This window comes from Callithrix jacchus, chromosome 11 (genome assembly GCF_049354715.1).
Source record: "Callithrix jacchus isolate 240 chromosome 11, calJac240_pri, whole genome shotgun sequence".
NCBI classification, from domain to species: domain Eukaryota; kingdom Metazoa; phylum Chordata; class Mammalia; order Primates; family Cebidae; genus Callithrix; species Callithrix jacchus.
This window is the reverse complement of record NC_133512.1, coordinates 31,504,059-31,525,915: the sequence shown is the minus strand read 5'-3', so window position 1 is coordinate 31,525,915 and position 21,857 is coordinate 31,504,059. Positions and strand designations below refer to the sequence as shown.

The 21,857-nt window shown below is 45.0% G+C and overlaps 1 protein-coding gene across 4 annotated transcripts in view; it reads left to right on the top strand.

Annotated features, from left to right (window-relative positions):
• Positions 1 to 20,716, top strand: part of LOC108592839 (uncharacterized) — a 203,428-nt gene extending 182,712 nt beyond the window's left edge. For 3 of the 4 annotated variants that reach the window (XR_013523911.1, XM_078342529.1, XM_078342528.1), the window contains one exon: positions 20,427 to 20,716. Coding sequence is in view for 3 of the 4 variants with exons in the window: in XM_078342529.1 (XP_078198655.1) it covers positions 20,427 to 20,632 (206 nt within the window). In the remaining variant the exon portion in view is untranslated. Of the gene's footprint in view, positions 1 to 14,533; positions 17,991 to 20,426 lie in introns of those variants that run through there. The other variant, XM_078342530.1, reaches the window with a different exon arrangement.
• Positions 20,717 to 21,857: the final 1,141 nt, after the last annotated feature.

Below are 21,857 nucleotides of genomic sequence, written 5' to 3'. Positions count from 1 at the left end.
CTTCTGTTTAGCTATCAATGGATCACATCACGTGGACTACATTTTTTTTGCTTTTAGAAGTCTGTTCATTTGACAGATATTTTTTGAGCACTCACCATGTGTGAAGCACTCTGCTAGGTGGATCACAAGGATATAAAAAATAAAAGCACAAAAACTCTACTCTCAAGCTGATTGATGTTGACCAAATGCCAACGTTGTGCTAGTCGTTTTCCACTCATTCTCACAACAACCTGTGAAGTAGGCGTTATTGCCATGTACACGTGAGGAAATGGCATCTCAGGAAGGTTGCCTTTTCCAGATGACTTTGATCTGTCCCAGGTCATACAGTGGTGATGGCAGAGTAAGTATTCCAACCTCGGTCTTCTGCTTTCAGGCTCTGAGGTCTTGCCACCACATGACAGTTGTCTCTTTCGGATCTGGCCAGGCTAACAGCAGATCTAGTGGTTACATTCACACTGCCCCTCTCCTGGCCAAAGACCTGTCTCTTAGTCAGACATTCCTGGAATATCACTGGCAAAACTGCAGATTCGTTGCATCTGTTCCAATTGTTCCAAAAGTTGCTGATGCTCAAGGTGCAACTTTTCCTCCCATGCTCTAGCCTCCATCTGCAAATAGAGACAATGCTGATCTTCCCAATCGCCCTGGCCCTCGCTTTGCCCTTGCTTCTCAGCTTCTTGTTGGATTCCTGGCTTTCCAGTAATGGGCTCTTTAATGTTGGCACTCTGGATTGCGTCTACAGGTAGGCAGCCTGGCACACTCCCACCATGTTCCCAAGCTCAGTTCAGAGCAGGTTTACTGAGGGCAGAGGGGCTTAGTGGCTTGGAATCTACCTCACGTTAGAGATGGCTATCATCTGAGACCTACTATACATACAGTTGAGATGCCTCATATATATTGTCTCATTGAATCATGAGTTATTACTAATTTGTATGAAAGAGGAAGAACCTGAGACTCAGAGAAATGAATCACACTGAATGAAGTCACAAAATTAGAAAGGGGCAAAGCTGGGATTTGAACCCTAATCAGCCAGACCCTATCCTCCTCCCAGTGTGCATGGCGCCTACATGAGAAGTGTCATTCTGCTTGGTTAAGAGTAAAAGTCAATGGACAGAACATCACACCAGGGTCAGGAGTGGAAGTTATCCCCCCATGTGCCCTCTCAACAGCACAGACTCCGAGGGGCTGATCTCCCTCAAACAGAAGCACATCTCTGGCACTGAAGGCAAGGTGATGTTTTTGTCTTTCATTATCAACGGTACAAGAAAAAACAAAAATACTGCTAACAAGTTTGGAGGGAGTTTGTAATCCAAAGTTGATAGATGCTGAAACGGAAAATGGTTGCTTTAAAACAATGGAATGTTTTCATTTGAAAGTTGATTGAGACACTGGATTCATTTCAATATCTTCACAGTATCATCAGCTTTATAGCTGGACAAATAAATAGATAGACCTATAATATCTCCATTCAAATGATTAAAAAGAAATAAAATGATGCCAGATGTTTATTTGGAAAAACCCATAGAACGCATTGAAAACAATTCCTGTGTCTGCAACTGGAAATTGGAATTGATCATTACTGGGCATTAAATGTGCGTATGTTTTTCTGAAGTTCCTAAATCTATTTAATTTCTATGTTGACAGAGATATTAGACAGCTGTTTGAAAATCTGTCTCTCTTTCCTGAGCTATGCACAAGAAATCTTTATGTTAAACCACGAAATGTCAATGAGAGCTCTTCAGTGCACTAATCAGCCTGCGAGTGGAATGTGCGCGCAGGAAGCAATAACCTTAACTTACATTCTCAATAGTCTTGATTGCCCCATGTGCACCCCCTTAAGACATGGCTGTTGAAGGCGATGTCTCCCAAGTGCTGCTGTGCAATGCCAGCCCCGGTGATTAGAGTCAAAGATGATGAGTTAGGAGGCGTGCTCTCCGTAATGGCTTCAGCAGTGACTCACTGCATGCCCCAGGGGAGCATTCCTGAATCTTCTGCCTCTATTACCCTATTACCCATCTCAACCTCATCCACTTCCTCCAAATGGGACCAAATGCCTCCATCTTTGAAGAGCCCATGGCAAACTACTATGGGAATTAGGTGCAAGAAGAAAAGGAAACCAACTTCATTCTTTTGGAGGGCAGGCTTCATTCTTTTGGAGGGCAGGCCGGTGAACTTAATCGACATCGCCTACTTAGCACCTTCGGAAATATTTTCACAGCCCAAAGTGGGAAAAGAGCCAACTTTTATGCACAAAGTGTTCTTTGTAGTGTGACTTATAAAAATGGGAGGAAAAGGATTAAGTCAAGGTGACTTAGAATAGGGAAATGGCTACATAAATTATGCTAAAGTTAAACATCAATCTATAGCATACCATTAAAAATAAAGTTCACCAGAATCAGAAGTGCAAATAAAGCAAAAGCTCCTTACATCCCTTACTTCGGTGATCTTCCATGGTCAAAGTTTGGCCTTTTACTCTGAATATCAGAAACCTGACTGTGGGCACACTGAGATGAGGACCTGTTTCTCAGGAATGGACGACATTAACCAAGCTTGTGAGATGGATACCTTGAAGCAGAATTCGATGTATCATTTTATATTCAGAAATCTGTTTAAAGCCCTGGAATACTTCGACTAGCATAATCAGCACATTCCTTCCCTGGAAATAAATGATATGGAATGCAACCTCCTATTGAATGCGACCATTTACCTGCTACTCTTCATTGAGTCTTGTGTACAAGGTACTGCACCAAGCAATTATCAATATCTCATTTAATGAGATCACATTTGCAAAGCATTTAGTATATGTCCAACCCATATTAAGTGCTCCATATTTGTTAACTGGCATTATTACTTCTCCTACTTATCCTCCTCCAGTCATTGTGGTTTCTAAGTGACATTATCCCCCTTCTGCAAATGGGAAAAATAAGACGGAGCAGTCCAGTAACTGCCCAAGCAAGTTAGGAAGTGGCAGAGTTACAAGGAGAAATGCAGTTGTCAGAGGAACTGGAAACTCAGTGCATATCACCAAAGTCTTCTCCTGCTTGGCAGGGCCCTGGGGAAGCGTAATCAGAAGGCCGCTTTCTAAATGTGGAGTCTCAGCAAAGGGAGTGTGAGGAATTGAGCATTGAACGGCATCAGGCCTAAGCAATTGGATATGTTCAACTCCTATTAGGATGATCTGGAATTTGAGACCCATTGTCTGAGACACCCTCTCTCCCCGAATAAGAAAGAGAAGCTAATACTTACTGAGAACTTGTGTGACAAGCCCACATTTAATTTTCAGAACAACATAATGAGGTAGGTAGTGCCCTCCTCTCCATGCCATTTTTAAGATAAGGAAAGGCACAATAAGGTTAAGGAGGATTCCCCAATATTCTGCAGTGAAATGAGCTGTAAGTCTAGATTCAAATGCTGGACAGTTCAGCTCCACAGCCCTGTCCAGCTGGAGGCTCCACTGCCTCTCCTGGGATGGGCAAGCAGCCCCAGGCAGCAGCTCTCCATTCTCCAGGCTTGTCTCCTCATCATCACATCCCTTCTTGAGACAGAGTAGCCCGGTCTATCAAATTCCAGCTGCATTGGCTGAGAGCCATTTTATCTCTCGGTGACCCCACATCTCCTGGCTCCAACCTATTCCATATATATTTTACGTATGTATGCTTGTGATCCACTATGTTTGATCGTAAAGTTTTACTCTTAGGGTGAGTCTATTTTCAGAATCTACAAGTTCTTGGATACATTGTCTCCTTGTAATTCTCTCATGCTGAAATGGCAGCCAGTTACTATCCTTTAGTTTTAGTAACTCAGGGAATGCTTGTGATACAATGTAGAATAAAACAAAGCAGGATCTAAAATAGTATATACAACAGGACCATACTTATGTTTACTAATAAGATGGTTAGAGAAACACCAAAATGTTTACAGTGGCTCACTTTGGTGATGGAGCAATGCATGCTTTTTTCTTCCTGATTTTCTACCATTGGTGGCTAACGAGTGTTTATTTTATGCCAGGCACTGTGTTCTTGCTTGGCACCATCTCATTTAATCCTCCCAACACGCAGATGAGGAAACCGACAAACTAAGTACCTTGCCCAAAGTGGTCTGTGACTAAATGACAGAGAAGGAATCCTGTGTTTGTTTTGGCACAAATTACGTTGTATCAGTTGGTAGGTTGTCATAACAAAATGCCACAAAGTGGGTGGCTCAAACAACAGGAAGTTATTTTCTCAGAGTTCTAGAGGCTGGAAGTCCAGTATCAGAGTGTTGGCAGGGTTGGTTTCCTCTAAAGGTTCTCTTCTGGGCTTGCAGGTGGCTGTACATGGTGGCCCCTCAGTGTGTGGACATGTCTGGTGTCTCTCTGTGTGTGTCCACATTTTCTCTTCTCATAAGAACACCATTCATAATGGATTAGGGCCCACCCTAAAGACCCCATTTTAATTTTACTTAACTCTTGAAAGACCTTATCTCCATGTGCAGCCTCCATGACGTAGTGGGGGTTAGGACTTCAACAGATGAATTTTGAGCAGGGGTGCTGGGGGTGGAGACAAAATGTAGCCAATTACATGCATCTATCTTCTTAACCAGTCAATAATTCTGCTACCCATAAAGAACTGTTTTTTTAACTTGTAAAAATTTTATTTTCAAGCCATGCAGAGTCACGTTGGAAAAACCTTGTTCCAGCTGAAGGATGGCGTCTCACTGTGGGCTGCTTTGTTTGTTCACTAATTTAGAAATAGCAGCCTGATTGGCAAAGGGAAAATGATTAACCAGAATTCAAGGAACTTCAAAATGGCTCGCCTAACCCTTTTGCTTTGAGCATTCAATGTTTATTTTGCTGCCCAGCCACAGCTTAAATCAAATACCAAATGTATTTAACTCAAGGCACTATGAAGAATATTAGAAGTATAAACTCCTTTAAGAAACTAAAAATTCAGTTGAGGATACAGAAGCATAGATATATAAAACATTAATAGCCATGCATGACAGTAATACAAGAAATGTCACAGACAGAGGGGAATTAATCACAGAAAATGGAAGCCAGAAAGTAGATGCTGTGAGTTCTGACAAAAGTCTGAGAGAGGTAATCCAGGAAGGCTTCCTGGAGGAGGAAGAACTTACTGTGTTGATCATCTAGGGAGGTCTTTCTCCCTACCTCACAGGGTGCTAAGAGGTTCAAGCCATGTTCAATGATGTCATATGTCTGGGAGGAGCTGGTGAGATGGATGAGAACTCAGGGAGGGATGGACTGGGTAAGTGTTGCCAAAACCTGCAGGTGTGTTGGGGTGGTGCAGGGAAGAAAGTTTCCAGGATGACTATAGTGACCAGAATGAATCTGGATGAATTTGGAGATGGGTTTGGGTCACAGGTACCAGTGGCACGTGGGGCAAGTCAGCTGGAAAGGGAAGCTAGACAAGGTTCAAGTTTCTGATGGTGATGGAGAAAGGACTCATAAGGGATCTGAGGACAGAGGGAAAGCTGGGACTGGCTGCCTGCTTTCATCTGCCAGATAAGCAGCAAGAGGAGAGGAGAGGAGGGGAGGGAGAGCAGGGGAGGGAGAGGAAGGGAAGGGAGAGGAGGGGAGGGGAGACCTCAGATCTTCTGCAAAAGGCAGAGGAAAATAAGAGGGACAGTGTATGTGAGAATCCTCCTCACCTGTGACAAGACCTTGCACCCGGCCTGCCAGCTGTCTGGTTAGCCAGCCCTCTAGTTAATTTCCAGTGGAATCAAGCCAAGGGTCACATTTGCAACCATTCAGTCCAGGAGCTTCATCAGCAGATACATTGGTTTTATTCTGGAGGCCATAAAAAAAAATTTTTTTTTAAGTGTTGGGAATGTTGGAAGAACTTTATCATGATTCCACTTAGTGGGCCAAGGTCAAGTACTCAACTCAGTCAAGAAGGAAGTTGCAGACATAGGGCATCTGTGACAGAAAGGGAGGCAGATGGTGACGTGTTGCTGGGAGCTAGCTGGGGCACAACAGTCAATGTGCTCTAGAGCCAGGCTGCCTGGGTTCAAACCACTGAGAAGTTGTGTGACTTTGTGCAAGTTGCTTTATCTCTCTGTGCCTTAGTTTCCTCATCTGTAAAATGGAGTTGGTAACTGAACCTATCTCACAGGGTTTTTGCAAGGATTCATTGAGATAACACATGTCTGATATTTAGGTAACACTCAAGAAATGTTTGCATTGATATGAGTGTCAGTAGGACGCTGCCCAGAAATGTCAGCGGCTGTGTGGGGGTGAGTTAGAGCAGAGGCGGTGGGAGCATGGGAGAGCTTAGGGGAAGCCAAAGATGACGGCTGCTAACTCATGCCCAGACATTGCTAGCATGCTTAAAAACAACAGATGACCTCTTGATGCAATCCTTAACAGGAAACATGTTCTAGGTAGGAAGTGGATTTGGCAGTGACTGTATTTAACCTTAGTATGAGGCACACCAGTGCAGGGAAATGCTCTGAGAGATGGTCTGTCACCAGGACAAGACGGTGAGCCAGGCCTGGCACCATCCTGGGCTTGGGGGGAGGCTCACCCGAGGGTTCTCCTCTGTTCCAGGGAAGGTAGCTGGAGGAGCGATGGACGTTAAAGGTTAAAGGCCAAGTTTTGAGAATGAGCTGGAAAAGTCATGGTTGCAGGGAGTCTGAGAAAAGAGTGATGGGCCAGGCACCCCACCAGAGACAGTGAGAGAGCACTGAGGAGACTCTGGTGTGGCTGGGAGAGAGGAGAGGCAGCTGGCAGAGATGGTGGCTGGCCTCTGGAGAAGCAGCAGCATCTTGATGTACATGACGAGGAAGAGGACACAAGGATCCAGAACTTCCAGACACAAGAGTCATGGGACGAGGGCTGAGGATGACGAGGCTATGCGTGGCTGCTGAGGTCTCTCCTTTCTCTCTCGTCTTCTCTATGATTCTTCCTGCTGCCTCCTCTCCCAGAGTCATGCAGCTTCTCTGTCAGCCATTCATCATCTCTACCCCTCTGATAGCATCAGCTCACACAACCCTCAACGTGACCTTCTATTTCTGCCCTACTGTTCCTGTCATCCCAACTACCCCACTGATTCGGTGTTTCTTTGTTCAAATTTCCATGACAAATCTCACTGGCTGGTTCATCTTTTCCAGACTGGGTCTCACTATAAAGCATGAGTCAGCTTCAGGCTACACTTAGGTCTGGTGAAGACCCTGGACCCACTGAGCTGTAACCAGCAACATAGAATGCCCGGGACCCTCCAGCAAACAGCCAACCCTTACAACCTTCAGGGGCTGGGGTGGGGTGGTTGCCCTCAGATGGAGGACTTAGAGGACATTATCACCAGCACATACACTCCCAAAATATGAGTAAAACCCGCTGTCATCAGGCCATAGAATACAGAAGGTAGAAATGAAGCTTATGCAAGTGAGAAAAGAAAAAATAAGTGGAAGGTGTTTCAATGACAGAACTGCACTGAAGAAGTAAGACCTGTATTGCTCATGAAAGAAGCTTTTATAAGGCTTTTCCCTTGGTCCATAGGGGGAGACAGGAAATTGAAACACCCAATGTGAACGAGTGGGAAGGTGTAAGACACGACTTGGCTCCTTGATTGAATACATACTAATTAAAAGTCTACTGCAGATAACACATACAGGGATTCAAGTTCACAGGTGCAAGTGCCGAACATGTGAAGGTGCTTCTTACCCAAACACAAAGGGACGTAGCTCTTTCAGAAACTGGCACTTTCCGTGGGTGTAGTAATGTATCCAAAAATGGCAAGAGCTTGGAAAAGGGAAATTGGAGGAAAAATAATGAAAAGGGCCAAGTATTTGAATGAGCCAAGTCTTTAAGCCTCATCTGTAAGACTCAAGAGAGTATCTACCAGCAACAGGTGTTGGGCAGGTAGGCTCAAAAGAACTCATGTGAAAAGGCACAGAGACATTGGCTCAATTTTGTTAAAATAAGAAAAGTATTCAATGTATAAGACACAGGCCTTGTGAGTGACAGAGCTGGTCTTCTGACCACACTTCTGGTGATCTGTCCTGTAGTCCAGAGAGCAGAAATTCTGAAGCTCCTGAACAGGTAAAAGAACCAGGAAAACTATCCAAATGGGCCATCACATCATGAAAAAGAGGAGTCAAGTTACATAGAACATTCAGCGTCCATATTGCACCAACAGAGCTGTTGCCTATTTGCATTGTGTGAATGTGTGTATCTGCATGTGTGTGTGAGCATTGGGGTGTGTGTCTTTCTGTATGTCTGTGCCCCACAGACATACAGATCAGGTCAGCTAGAAAGTTCAGAAGCCACTGGGATGCTAAAACATTGCGGGGAATACACTGAGATGCAACACGTGATCCTTCTCCAGGAGAACATCAAAGGTGAGGAAACATCAACTTTGCTGAGATAAGAAAAGATGGTCTAAACAGTCTTCTAGAGAGGATGGCAAGGCAGCTGTGGGCCTGCTTCAGCAGAATGAGTTTGGATGGGAGTTCAAAATCTGAGCAGAATTTCTCAGAACAACAGTGGAGACACACAGTCGGCCACCAAGCAATCCTCTCTCACTCTCCTGGATCCACGTGGTGCTCAATATCTCCTTTAAAGACAAGCTCAGAAGTGGAAACATTTAAATAATAACCATGGTTAGGCTTCTTCCAGGATCACTGTGCACAAATGTGTGCATCTTGCCACAGTGCCCCGATGCTTGGGAAGCCTGTGGCTGTGGCAAGGGGACACTTCACGTTTATGTCTGTGCCCAGCTGGAGTTCCTCCATTTCCCTCTGGTACCTCAAAGTGGGTAATTAGCAAACAAGAACAAACAGAGCTTCTACAAGATATTGAAGTCTAAGAATTTGGCTTTTTGCCAACGATTGCACAGAATTCTACCATGAGGATTGCTTTTGTTGTCTTTGAAAGGGGTGCAACAGATCAAGGAATCTAAGAGAATAATAATTTTTCAGCAAATGGCCCAGTGCAGCAACTTTATCTTAGTGTGTTGAAGGGTCCTACAGTTCCTTCTAGAGAGAGCAAGGGGAGGGTCCTAGAGATGAAGCCCCAGCCACCCACCTTATCTGCAATCCCAGCTGGAACAGTGTAGCAAAAAGTGTTCCGGAGGACCAGTGTCCACGAGATATCTGCTGGGCACTTGCAGCAATGTGGGAATTGCACTGAGGTACCAGCTTTGGAATTAAGCAGCAGTTATTTTATGTTTTAGAAAGAGCATGAACTCTAAAATCTGATGGATTCAGTTGATTTCTTGCTCTATCCCAGCTGTGTAACATGGGCCAGTAACCTTTGAGGCTCATCTATAAAAATGGGATCTCAGTGTGTACTTTCAGGGGACATTGTGAAGATTCAATGAGATGAATGTAGGAGCTCAGTTGAAGCAAAATGATGTATATTGTGGAAGCTCCTTCATTCTGAATATGAAGCTTCCAATTACTTGCCCTACCTTGAGAATGAATTAAAGTTGGTTCTTTTGTACCATATAAAAGAGCCCTACTCTACCTTTTACTAGTGCCATGATTGTGGGCAAATTACCTCATCTCATCAGTAAAGAGACTAGATCTATCCTGAATACCTCATGAGATTGTTATATAAAATAAATGAATAGATGTATGTGAAAATCCTTCATCAGTGATAATGCCACAACACATATATAATGCAAGCAAAAGTTCTCCATTAATAAGCTGTTCTCTCAACAAATGTCCACTTTTCCTTATAAAAATGTCAGAGATGTTTAGGCAAACCCCTAAGGTTGTTTAATTATTGGATAATAATGTGCTGGTGATGGAAATTAATTACACAGGTGCTGTGAAATACCCTGCTTTGCTGCCAGCACCCAGCAATGCAGAGCACATGGCGAGTCCACAGAAAACCGGGGTAATTGCGACAGCACCAACAGCAGAAGAGGCACAAAACTTCCTTCACATCATAGGTCTGTCACTAGCTGATGTCACCAAGGGGCTATAAACAGAATCTCCTTTATATCCCATGGGCCATGAGATACCAAGGTAAATAGAGGGCAGTTGTTTAATTTATCTATTGTAAGAGAGCTGACTGCATGGCAAATAGGTTTGTAAAAGCATTCATACCATCTCAATATGGTGTGGCTTCCACCAAGAGTGAGTGAGCTCAGAGCCTGCTCACTGTGGCTGTGCCTCATTTGATGCAATCCAAGGGCCATGATCAGGGAGTCTCCCGAGTGCCTTTACCATTGGCAGTGAGTGGCTTGGAAAGGCATGGGGTTGGAAACACATTCTATTCTGACTTTGGGCCAAAGTCCATCATATCTTGTCTTCGAGAATTTCAGTTCCGAAGAAGGTCTAGTTTAGCCTCCTTTGATATTTAAAACAAACCTTAAGGATGAAAGCAGAATATTCCCACAGCTAGTGATTGTTATACATAGAACAAAAATCTGTAGTTTCCAGGAGGCCTCCCTGACAGACTCTGCAGATCTAGTCTGGACACCTCTCATTCTCCTTAGCCATCTTGCTTTACAATGCTCACGAATGAGCGGTCACCTCCATCCCCAATGGTGATGGGAATACCCCCTCAATATTAAAATCCCAGGACTAGCCACACAGGGCAGATAAACAAAATGTGGTACATATACACCATGGAATATTATTCAGCCTTAGAAGGAAAGACATTCTGACATGTGCTACGACGCGGATGAATCTTGAGGACATTATGCTAAGTGAAATAAGCCAGTCACAAAGGGACAACTACTGTATAATTCCACTTATATGAGATGCCTGGGATAGGCAAATTCATAGAGCCAGACGCTAGAAGTTACTAGGGGCAGGGTGAAGAGGGGAGATGGAGACTCTGCTTTAATGGGTACAGTTTCACTTTTGGATGAAGTTCTGGAGCGGGATGGGGGTGCTGCTTGCATGACAATGTGAATGCACTTCATGCCACTGAACTGTACACTTAAAAATGGCTAAAACGGTCAATTTTCTATTGCATGTATTTTACCACAACAAAAAATGTAGTTCTAGAACAAAAAAAAAATACAGAAATTAAAAACCAGAGGAGCTTCCATGTGCCACAAGGAGCTTGCTCTGATGAGTCTGGTGCACAGACATCTCACTGCTGTGCTGTTTTGTGATGCTTCCATTTGTACCTCCTTTCCAACATGTGACATTTGTCACAACTCTGAAAGATGTAAGAAAGTTGGGATGAGGCCAGAAATAATGTTTGGGTTGTGCTCTTGTGTTCGGCCATGTGAAAGCAGTTTTGTGGAGGTTGACTCTTGCAGTATTTTACGCAATTGGGAGATGGGGTTAAATACCTGGTTGAAATCTTTCTAATGTGTCTGGTAATCATTTTAGCTGTTAAAGTGTAATGTGAATTCAGACATACAGTTACGTGAAAATCTTTCCCACTTGCCTACCTCTCGCGCAGATTACAGAGGGAATGCGTTATAGACAATAAAACCTAAGGGGAAAAATATTGCCACCCTGCTTCAGTTCTGCCATTAAGCCCAACGATGGCGGCCATTGCCATGTAAAAGGAAAAACAACAAGTTTACAGTTCCTCATTTCCCATGGTAAACAGATTGCTTATTTTAATTTTGAAAATAAAGCGATGGAGGCTGTGTAGGTCTGTAAATAAGAGTGTGCATCTCAATTTTCTGCAAATGCTTAAGTGGTTTACATCTGTTTCCTCCCAGTTGTATTTCTCAAACATGAATTTCCATTTTAAAAAGAGTCGTAAAATCACTACTGTTTCTCTGTGGATCTATTAGCAATAAAATAGCCTACAGAGGTTTGCACAGCCATGGAAAATGTACAGTGATAATAGGCTGTCCTGCTGTTACATGGCTTATGCAAACTTTACATTTATCATGGTAGAACCATCTATCCGCAGGGTTGTAGCACAGCAAACAACTGAATAAAAAGGACCCAGAGAAGGAAGATGAGACTGAAATCTCTGTGTACACATCATTAATCAGACAAGATGAATTCTCAAACTTGGACGCGCATCTCCTCAAAGCCGACCGAGAGAAGGAGCAGGAGGAAGAGAATGTGTCAGGTTGATTGCAATCCGCAGTGTACAACTTTCCACAAAAACGAATCTCCAACAGACAAAAGCGTTTGTTCCTCTCATGCGCATGCTGTGTGGTTCACTCCTCTTGCGTGTGTGGGGGTGTGTGTTTAAGAACCTAGCTGGTCATCTGTTGAAAACTTTTACTCCAGCAGATGACGCAATTATTCTTTTATTGCTTTAAGTAAAAGGACTCAAAAGAGCCCATTACTTTCTCACACACCAGCGTGGTCTCCCTAGTCTCCCCCACAGATGGGCGAATGCAGAGCATGTCCATGGAGCCCCTGAAGCCCCGCATCATGACTGGGATTAGGGTTCAAATTGCTCTGTCCTCACGTTGCGTTCCAGTGAAATTCTACCCCATACTGGGATGGTGGTGGATTTATTCTAAATTCATTCACTGAAAGTCTGTAACAATGATACAGAGTAGGTATCAAAATGGCCTCCTTCCAAAACAGGCGTGTGGGAGGTACTCCCGTCCTTGTCTGGAAGTCCTGTGTCTCTCAGGCCTCTTGAGTTGCCTTGTTTCCCTGTAATAGAAAAGCATCATTAAAATACTCTGATAGATTTACATTGTTTGGCATCTCACAGCCTGTTCCACTGAGTAGGGTATTATTATTTTATAAAAGTGGCTTTGTTTTGTTTTATTAGTTTGATGGAGAGATGAGTTTGAGAAATAATCCTGAGACTTGTAGAGGGAAGATAGAAAGGACACCTTTCAATCAACACCCGAGTTAATGATTACTTAACTAGATTTGTCCCTCGAAATTCTGTGACTTCAGGAATAGACCAAGATAAGGATGAATGAAAGGAAAACAGTAGGGAGGGGAGCGACAACGGAGGAGGGCAACTGCCCCACCCAATAGCCAGCAGCTCCTGACCCTCAAGAACTGCAGGCATTAGGGAGAAGCGTGCTGTTGTTAACTACTTCTCGTTGGCTCCATTTCTAAGGGGGCTCTTAGTTACACGTCCCCACATCATCGGATCAGTCCAAAGAATTATGTGGGAAGCAATCTAACAACCTCAACCCGTCTGTGGATCAGGCAACTGGTTACTAAGACTTGATCATTTTAAATGTTGGTTTGACGGCATATGCACATCACTAAAAAGTGTAGAGTTCTGGGGGGAGGAGGTGTGCATTTGCATTCCACATCAAATATTCTTATGCTGAGTTGCCTCATGACTGGCCAAAAAGGAGCCGTGCGTTCCCTGGCCGCTGAAGCTGAAAGGGCTCTCTGAATCCGCATTCCAGTTGGATTTGCTTTCTTCTGCACTTCTCACTCTTACTGACCTTGATTCTCTCCTCTGGCGTTGGTTCTCTGTGAGCGGTTCCATGTTTGACAGTGTCTAGGTCCTACAAAGTTTGTAATGTGACTAGAACTGCAGCGGTTGTCCCCTCCTTGTGTGGCATGCTTACAGCAGAGACGCAATGGTAAGTTTCAGTAAGATCACCCAGCCCCTACCTCTGCTCCTAAATGTCTTGGAGAAGAACCAGGCATACGACGTGCAGCCCCCAAAGGGGTCTCAGGGTTTCTTGTTGGAAAGACAGATGTAGGTTGTTGACCTTACTCCTCATTGATCAATAGCATGCGATGTCTCTTCTTCCACAAAGAAATCTCAGCATTCATTAGCAAGACTGCCTGTTTTTAACTTGAGCTTAGACTCTCCACTGGGGTGTCCATTTGGCCCCTTTCAGTGATTCCACACTGGCTATGGGTTCCCATTTCTCCTGGATTTCTTTAGTAACCACTTCCAGAAAATCCTGATTCTAATTAGAAACAATGCCTCTGATCATGTACTGGGTCCTCCCGCAGATCACTGACAACTGGACCAAGGCCTAATCGCAGTAGTAATAATAATCACTACAGTTGTTTAGAACTTTCTATATGCAGGTAGCACACACTGCTGCCCAGACAGGCTCATAGGCTTGTCCAAGGCATGCAGTTAATAAGGGTTGGAGTTGGGATTTAAACCCATGTTCTGAAACCCCATGCTGTGCTTTCTCTTCAATCCCACTGTCTTCATGGTGTTTTATGTTAGCTTAGTGGAAAGAAACTCTTTCTTGTTTCCAGCCATAAGAGCAGGCCTGGTAGAGACCCCCATGTACTGGGCGCCCCATGTTTCCTTCCCTCTCTGGTACGTTTCACTCTGCTTCCTCTGCAGTCTTGACGCCGCTCCTTCCTCTGCACTTCCCATCCCACTATACATCTTTTACACAGCAGGGCAGGGTGATTCGCTGCATGCTAGGCAGTAACTACATAGTAATAACAATAACTCTTGGTACTTAGAGCTCCTCATCCGAGGATGTCACCCAAGCTTAAAGAAATTTAAATATATCTGTTCACAGCAGCATGGTGGGGATGGTTTTGGTCTCATTTTCTCCAGGCTTGGAGAGAGATGTGCACGTTTAAAGGAAGGAAACACCAGCCTTCCTAATGAGGCCCCCCCTTACCAGAGTGGGGAACTGAGAAAGAGAAGTGAATGGGGGAGGGACGTACAGGGTAATGGTCTCTCATTTCCCTGCAGTTCCTTCGCAGAGTGCATTTGATGCTTGGCAGGCTTGCTGTCTCCAGGAGCCCTCTGGCTTCACGGCATTGAGGAGAAAGGGCTGCCCACCAGCTGAGTCTCTGTTATGTCAGCCACCAGCGTCCAAGTATTCGCTCCAGAATCCGTCCTTATGGTGAACTCCACTGGGCTCTGATGGGGAGGAGGGAACCTGGGTCTGATGGCTTCTCCATCTCTGTCTCCCTCCCATTTTCAGGGCTCCCCATTCCCTCTGCTCCTGTGGGATGGTTCCTTGTCCCTGCTCTGAGGGTGGATCACCTACAGCCTTCCCCTGGCAATACTCCACACCCAGGCCCTTCCACATGCACAGGCTGAGGTGGGGCAGGGGCTCTCTAGTGGAGGGACACAGCTCCCAAACTCTCATTTGCTGCTCCGACCCTCCAGCTATCCCTTCCTTGCCAGAGCTGAGCCTCTGGCTTGTTCCTCACTTACCTGGACTTGCAGAGCATGCCACTCTCTCCTTGTGTAGCCTGCCCCTTTGACCACCCCAACCTGTCAACACTGTACCTCCATGTGACACACTGGAGAGATGGATCCACTTCAAGGAATGAACCTAACTGGCTTCCTTAGCTATGGAAATACCCTCAGATCTTGAGTTAAAAGTCAGTTAGTCCTCTAGTCCTCAGAAACCTGAAAGTGGAGCATCAGCTGGGAGCTCACAGCACATGTCTGGGTCCCTGCAGGCCACGCCCCAGAATGACAGCCAGCCCATCTGCTGATGCACCTGCTACATGGGAGTCACTGTCCCAGAGGCTGAAAAGTTTGCAGAGAAGTAGCAGGCTTTGTTCTTACTCTCAAGAAGCATGCAGTCTTAGAGGGAAGATGAGATAGAAACATAAGTCTGATGATACGCTGAGTTTCAGGTGAGCTCTAAATCCTCATTCTAAGCATGTACCACTCTTTGAGATGGAAAGGTACTTCTCACCTCAGCTCTGGTCACAGTGAGAAATCCAGAAGAAAGAACAGCAATTTAGTAGAGGTAGATGAGAGGCATTTCAATGGTAAAATCACTCAAGCTTTTCCCTCTGACTCAAAGCAAATACATTGTCAAATACACCATAAATATATATTTGCACTATTTATTACCTCTGCCTATAAAAGAAAATTGTATTAGGTGATTGTGCTGAAAATGTGTCAAAAATATAATTTGCATCTCTTTTATGTGGGTGTTTTTGTGAGTATTTGCTATATTTCAATTTGCTAATATACATATATATCTCTGTAGAGACATATATAAATGCTGTTTAGTTCTTGTGATCTTTGTTTTTATTTGCATGGTATAAAGATTTCAATATAATTTGTGATTCTAAAAATATTGCTTTTCAAAAATATGGTATAGATCCTTTGTTCCCCTATTTCCCATAATCCAATACAATAAAACATTTACTAAAAGTATATTAAAGATAATGTCCTGAAGGATTTGCTTCTCTTTGACAAACTGTCACTGGAGGATTATGCAGAATGTTTTCTGTGTTATCCTGAATGTCAGAGAATCCATCTCTCTTCAGTTAGGCAAATTTCCTGAAGCTTCTCCATAACCCCTAGATGGGAAAAACTCATTTTCCTCTTAGCAATCCTGCAAACTACGGGAAACTGATATTTCAATTATTAGCACTCACCCTGTATTTTGTGGATGTCATGGATTTTGAGAGGAGGTATATTCCTTTGCATCATTTTTATTTATAGCATCTCACAGTATCTTTGGCTTAAAAAAAGACTTTAGCAATTATATCTTGTTGGCTCCTTTCAACTACCTCAGGAAGCAAGTCAACATCCCCCCAGTTAGTGGAAAGAAGGAATAAAGCCAAAAAGGAGATTATGTCAATTTAGGGTCACACAGAAAATCATTAAAAGATTAAAACTCAAATCTCTCAAGTCTCAAGCATTCTGCTTTGCTCTTAGAAACATCATCTTAGTTTTTTTTTTCTCATCTACAAGCCACATACATATAATTTTTCCTCAACTAGACAATACCTAGGGCTAAGGGAGGCCACTGTCCTTTCTACCCTATTTTAAACTCCAGAAAGAAATCCCCTTTTAGATTACCCCCGGGAACTTGGTCTCATAGTGTGGTCAGGCAGAGAGAGACTGCTAGAAACGGTACTGTGTGACCTCCCCTGCAAAAAAAAAAAAAAAACATATATATATAGAAGCCCTGACCCCATTGTGAAGGTATTTCGAGATGGGGCTTTTAGGAAGTAGTTAAATGAAGTCATAGGCATTTGGCCTTAATCCAAGAGAAGTGGGAGCCTTAGAAGAAGAAGAAGAGCAGGATCTCTCTCTCCACACAGACGCTGACTAAGGAAAGGTCCTGTGAGAGCTCAGTGAGAAGGTGGTCTTCTGCAAGCCAGGAAAAGAGCCCTCACCGGAAACCATCCTGTCAGACCTTAATCTGGGACTTCCAGTCTCCAGCACCATGAGAAAAAAGTTTCCTGTTGCTTACGCTGCCCAGGATATGGCATTTTGGTGTGGCAGCGCAAGAAGACTAAGACAGAGACCTTAAGCTTTTGCTTTCAAGTCATCTCCTGGGGTCCATGTGTGGCATAGACAGGATCTAGAAGCTGCTCAGAGTCCGGCTGGGGAAAACCTGGCCAGAGTGGGTGCTGTGAGAGTGATGAACTGGCTGCAGAGTGGACCCCTGAGTCAGGGCCAGGTAAGACTAAGTCAGTAGCCAGGGAGATCAGCTGAAGAAAGAACCAGACTAGGAGTTCCCCAGACAAAGGCTTCAGGAGCCATTGCCAACAGAGCAAGTAGCTCCCAGGTGGACACAAGCATCAGCCTGGAGGCCAGAGGAGGTCAGGGACCTCATGCCTAGGGATCCCCAATCTGCCCTGCTCAAAGTGACCTGGTCAGACTTGTCCCTCCCTCCACATATCCAAACACCCTCAGAGAGAAGGAAGTGGTAGAAATGGCATCACTGAGAGACGGAACATTTTTATCAAAGAGAGCTTTGACATGACCTATAAGAACTAAGTCATCTGGACTAAGTGTTAACAGCATTAAAAGTGAGTTCATTTTCCCCTCTCTGCAGATGGGGGCTCAAGAGGAAGGCCATTTTACGCACAGGCAAATAAGATAGTAATCTCTTTACCCACACAAGCTGTAGTTTAGGTTGAATTTGTGAGTTACTGCAGAGGAACCTGGGGAGGGCACCTCTTCTCAGGGAGAGGCAGGTTTGGGGCCAGCTACTGCCACATTCTAGAAACTCATTGTCTTGGGAGTTTGTATAGATGATACCTGTCCATCCACCCTTTATTCGATCTCCCTCTTGCTTTAATACAATTTAATGTATTGTGTTGAATACAATAGAGGATTGCATCATAGTCATATACTTTTATCTTCTCAACTGTGTCGTAAACTCCCTTCGAACAGAAACATGAAGGAGTGCCAAGTACCGAGCTCCGTGTTTGTCAGCTGAGCAGTGATGCTGCCCTGCTTTGCTGGAACTCGAGTGTGTCTGTAGGTTTTGCAGCAAGTTTCAAAATCCTAGCTGAGGACTCCTGGGGTTGGTCCCAGCCCTGACATTAGCTATGGGACCTTCAACAAGTCAGTTTCCATTTCAGGACCTCAGTCTCCACATCTGTAAAACAAAAGAGTTGTTTTACAGATAAGTTATTGCCACCACCATTTTAGTGATAAGAAAACCGAGACACAGGGAATAACTTGCTCAAGGAAATAAGGGCAGCAAGTATTAGAGCTGGGTTTCAAACTCAGAGACAGGCTCCAGAGTCCTGCCTGGGCCACCTCACTGTGCTGTCGTTAGGACTGAAACCAGTAGCTGGTAGGTTGGCTTTGGGGAGGAGAGGGTGGTCCATACATCCCGAGTTTAGAAGCCTCTGCAGAGGCACCTACTGCCAGAGCACACTGTCACTCCAAGATGCGCTTTCCTCTCCCTCTTAAAAGACTGTTTTCTAGCTTGTTCATTTCACAAGCATTTCTTGAATGTCTGCTGTGTGCCAGGCAGTCTTGGGCTTGGACTGGGATCTGAAGTAAAGGCTAGTAAAAGGGGTAGGGTGGAGGGCAAGGTGTGGCAGACTCTGCAGAAGGTCAGTTTCTGAGATGTTTTTTTTTATCTCCCTCATTCCAGGAAACCTAATTCTATCATCTCGTAGGATGCTCTAGGACATCCCCATGGGGCTCTTGGCTGAGCCCAAACAGAACCCTGAATAAGCCGGTCTTAGCCTGTGACTTATAATTTTCTGAATCCTTAACTGGCTTATTTAGCATTTGCCAGAAGGTGGTAGGGAAGAGGGAGAGATGGGAATCATTGGTCCCATCAGTAGGCTTGTCTGTAATTCATTTTACTTCCTCGCCATGAGGAAACATGCATTTCTTCTTTTGAGCACAGTGACTTTTTCATGCAAAGTAGTCACCCCTCAAATGACAGATAGGAGCTGAACTGGAGGCAATGTTCCGTATTGAAGAAACGACAGTGACAGCTGCTCTTCCAAACAAGACCATGGGCACACATGAGGAGCCAGCTCTCACTCCCACAGAGCTTGACGCATTGCAGCAACCAGCCCTGCCAGAGGACATCCACCCCCTGCTCCTCAGACCGAATGGAGACAGGGCTGGGGCCTCCAGGAGACCCCACAGCTGCCAGGTGCCTGCACAAAGCTTGTAAGCGGCATGGGTGTTTCAGACCATGTTGAAGTTACTCTAGTCGGGGTGGAGAAAACAGGCCCTTCCCATGTAGGTAGGCCACTCCCCCCACCATCTGGTGGGCCATGCATGTTTGCTGGAACAGCAGTCACTTGTCCTGCAAATGCGGAGGATGAGGATGCACAGGGTGAGGCACAGTCTCAGCTGCCCTCTGTGCCCCACGCTCCAGCGCCAGTGCAGAGGAACAGGACTTTGAGGCCCAGCAGGCTAAAAACCAGGGGCTAGAAAGCTCAGCCCCCACAGGTTATGCAGACCCCATCCAGAGCTCCCCGGGGGTGCACCGAGTACACAACTGAAGAGAGCTGGCCAAGAAGCCAGGAGCAGTGGCCTTGTCTCAGCCTCAGTCATAATGGCACGTGATGACTTGGGTAAGGAGAGGCCCAAGGTCCTTACAGAGGCCCTAATGGTTTCCTCAGAGCAGTGTGGTCCAGACAGACCATCGCTGGGGTCTCAGATGGAAAAAAATAGGTGGGTGTGGGGGTCTCCAAAGCAAGAGAGGCTTCACCCACCAGGCCCTGCCCAGAGCCACCGGCCATTCCTTTTCCCCAGCTCCTTTCTTGGTCTGGTGAGGGCGGTGGTCTGCTGTCCTCTACAGGTTTCTGGCAGAGCTCCAGTGGGAATGTCAGCCTGGAAGACATGCCTGGACTGTGTGACTTCCTAAGCGTGCTGTGGCGGTGGCCAGGAGCCAGCAGCCCTCTCATTCTCTCTGGAAGGCGGCCATTTTGCCTGCTGGTGCTGCATCAGGGGCCACTTGAGCCTGCGGCCTGAGGACAAGGCTCCAGGGACACTGCCTAGGCCCACAGTTTACTCTCCAGAGTCAATCACCTCTGTTTGTCTCTAGGAGAGGCAAAAGTTGTCAGTGGTCTGCAAACGCCCTTTAGTTCTAGATTAGAGCTGCAAGCAGAGAGAAGAAGGAAAAGGAAAAATGAAAACAAACCCCAAAGACACAAGTACTGAAGTGTGGCAAAGCCAGCGAGGCTCCTTCTCCTTCTCTTCCATTTTTCATATTGTTCCCTATTTTCAATAGCTGCTGGGTGCCAGAGAGAAAAGGAACAACTTTAAAAAACAATTAGCGGGACATGTGGTGTTCATTCTTGGCTGGAACTATGCAGCCTCATCTGCCGGCAAACACTCTGCAGTCTTTCATGAAAAATGTTTTAGAACTAATGAGCTATATTTGCATTCCCCGTAGAATGGATGCAGAATTTTTCATCTATGCTGCACCGTGAAAAATGGATGTGTTTGGCGCAGAAGTCATTTGAACGTGAAACCCAGCCTCAGTGGAAAGACAACCTTCAGAAAAACTTTCCAAGTAACTTTTCATTCGCACTTGCTTCCACCGGGGAAGGTCAGGCTCTTGTGAAAGATGGAAATTTCCTGCACAAACCTAGATGCTGATGAGATGTGTTTTTGTAGATAATCTGCAGCAGCGAAATTTTTCATAATGTCACTGCAAAATGAATTAAAATGTTCGTCTTCATATGGCTGGTTCCATTGCATTAAAATAAGTGTTGCAAGCTCATTTAATTAGTATAGTTGGGAATGTCTCTTCCCTGCTTCACTGACTCTCCAAATCACAAGTTAATTTGTCAAAATCAGACCATTGTTTTTCCTTCATTCTTCATTACTAGAGACAGCCCCATTTAAATAAATGTTTATGCTACAGAGAGCAGAGCAGTGAACAACCCCAAATATTTTCATAAGCCAGTGCTGGAAAAGTTTAAGACACAAGGAGCGAGGATGCATGTTTTTCTTTCCTTTGTGGTTATTGGGTATGTGACTGGCTGGAAAGGCACACAATCCAGCAGTCTGCTGTAACTGACGACGTTCCGCCTGCCATTGCTCATGTTGGCGGGCTACATCCTCTTGAAAGCAGTTTTCTTCTATGTTTTCAAAGACAAATGATGACAAAAGATAGCATCTCTATAAATTACCCTCCTCAAATCATTCTCTTCAAGAGCCCTTGGTTAATCAATTAGTTGGTGTTAGGAGGGGGTCTGAACCGGGATTGCGGGTAGTCCTGGTGTTCAGTCATTTGCTCATCACAACTGGCTGCGAGCAGCTGGGTATTCCTGCTGAAAACTCAAAAGATAACCAAACTCCTTTCCCCCCGGCTCCCTGACCCTCCCAAACCTCTTGGAAAAGATCAGTAGCCAGTACTAAAGCAGGAGTTCCTGGCGCTGAAGATGTTGGGGTTAATGATGAAGACCAGGGAGAAGGGGTTCACAGAATTGGCTGAGGACTTGTGTGTGTGGAGGTCTTCCGGAAGGCATCCGTCAGTAATGGATGAAAGGGCTTATCAGATCATTAGCAGCGCCCCATACTAATGAGATGTTGCATTCCCGCTCAATAGAGACCCCTCCATTGGAAAATGCCACAGTGCCTGGCTCTATATTCAGCCCCAGCCAGGAGGTCAGCTTTCCTCTCTGCAGCTCTGTCTTCTGCCGTGATGGGGTGATCCAGACTCCTGCTTCAATAAGAAGCTAAAAGATAGGTTAGCCTTTTCTCTTTTTACTCTGTAGCGTTTTCTTGCCCTATTACCTGTTTTTGTTTTGGTTTGTTTTTTCCCCCCGTGCTGTTCTTGCTTTACATGTCTTTTTTCCTCTGGAGCGAGTGGGTATGG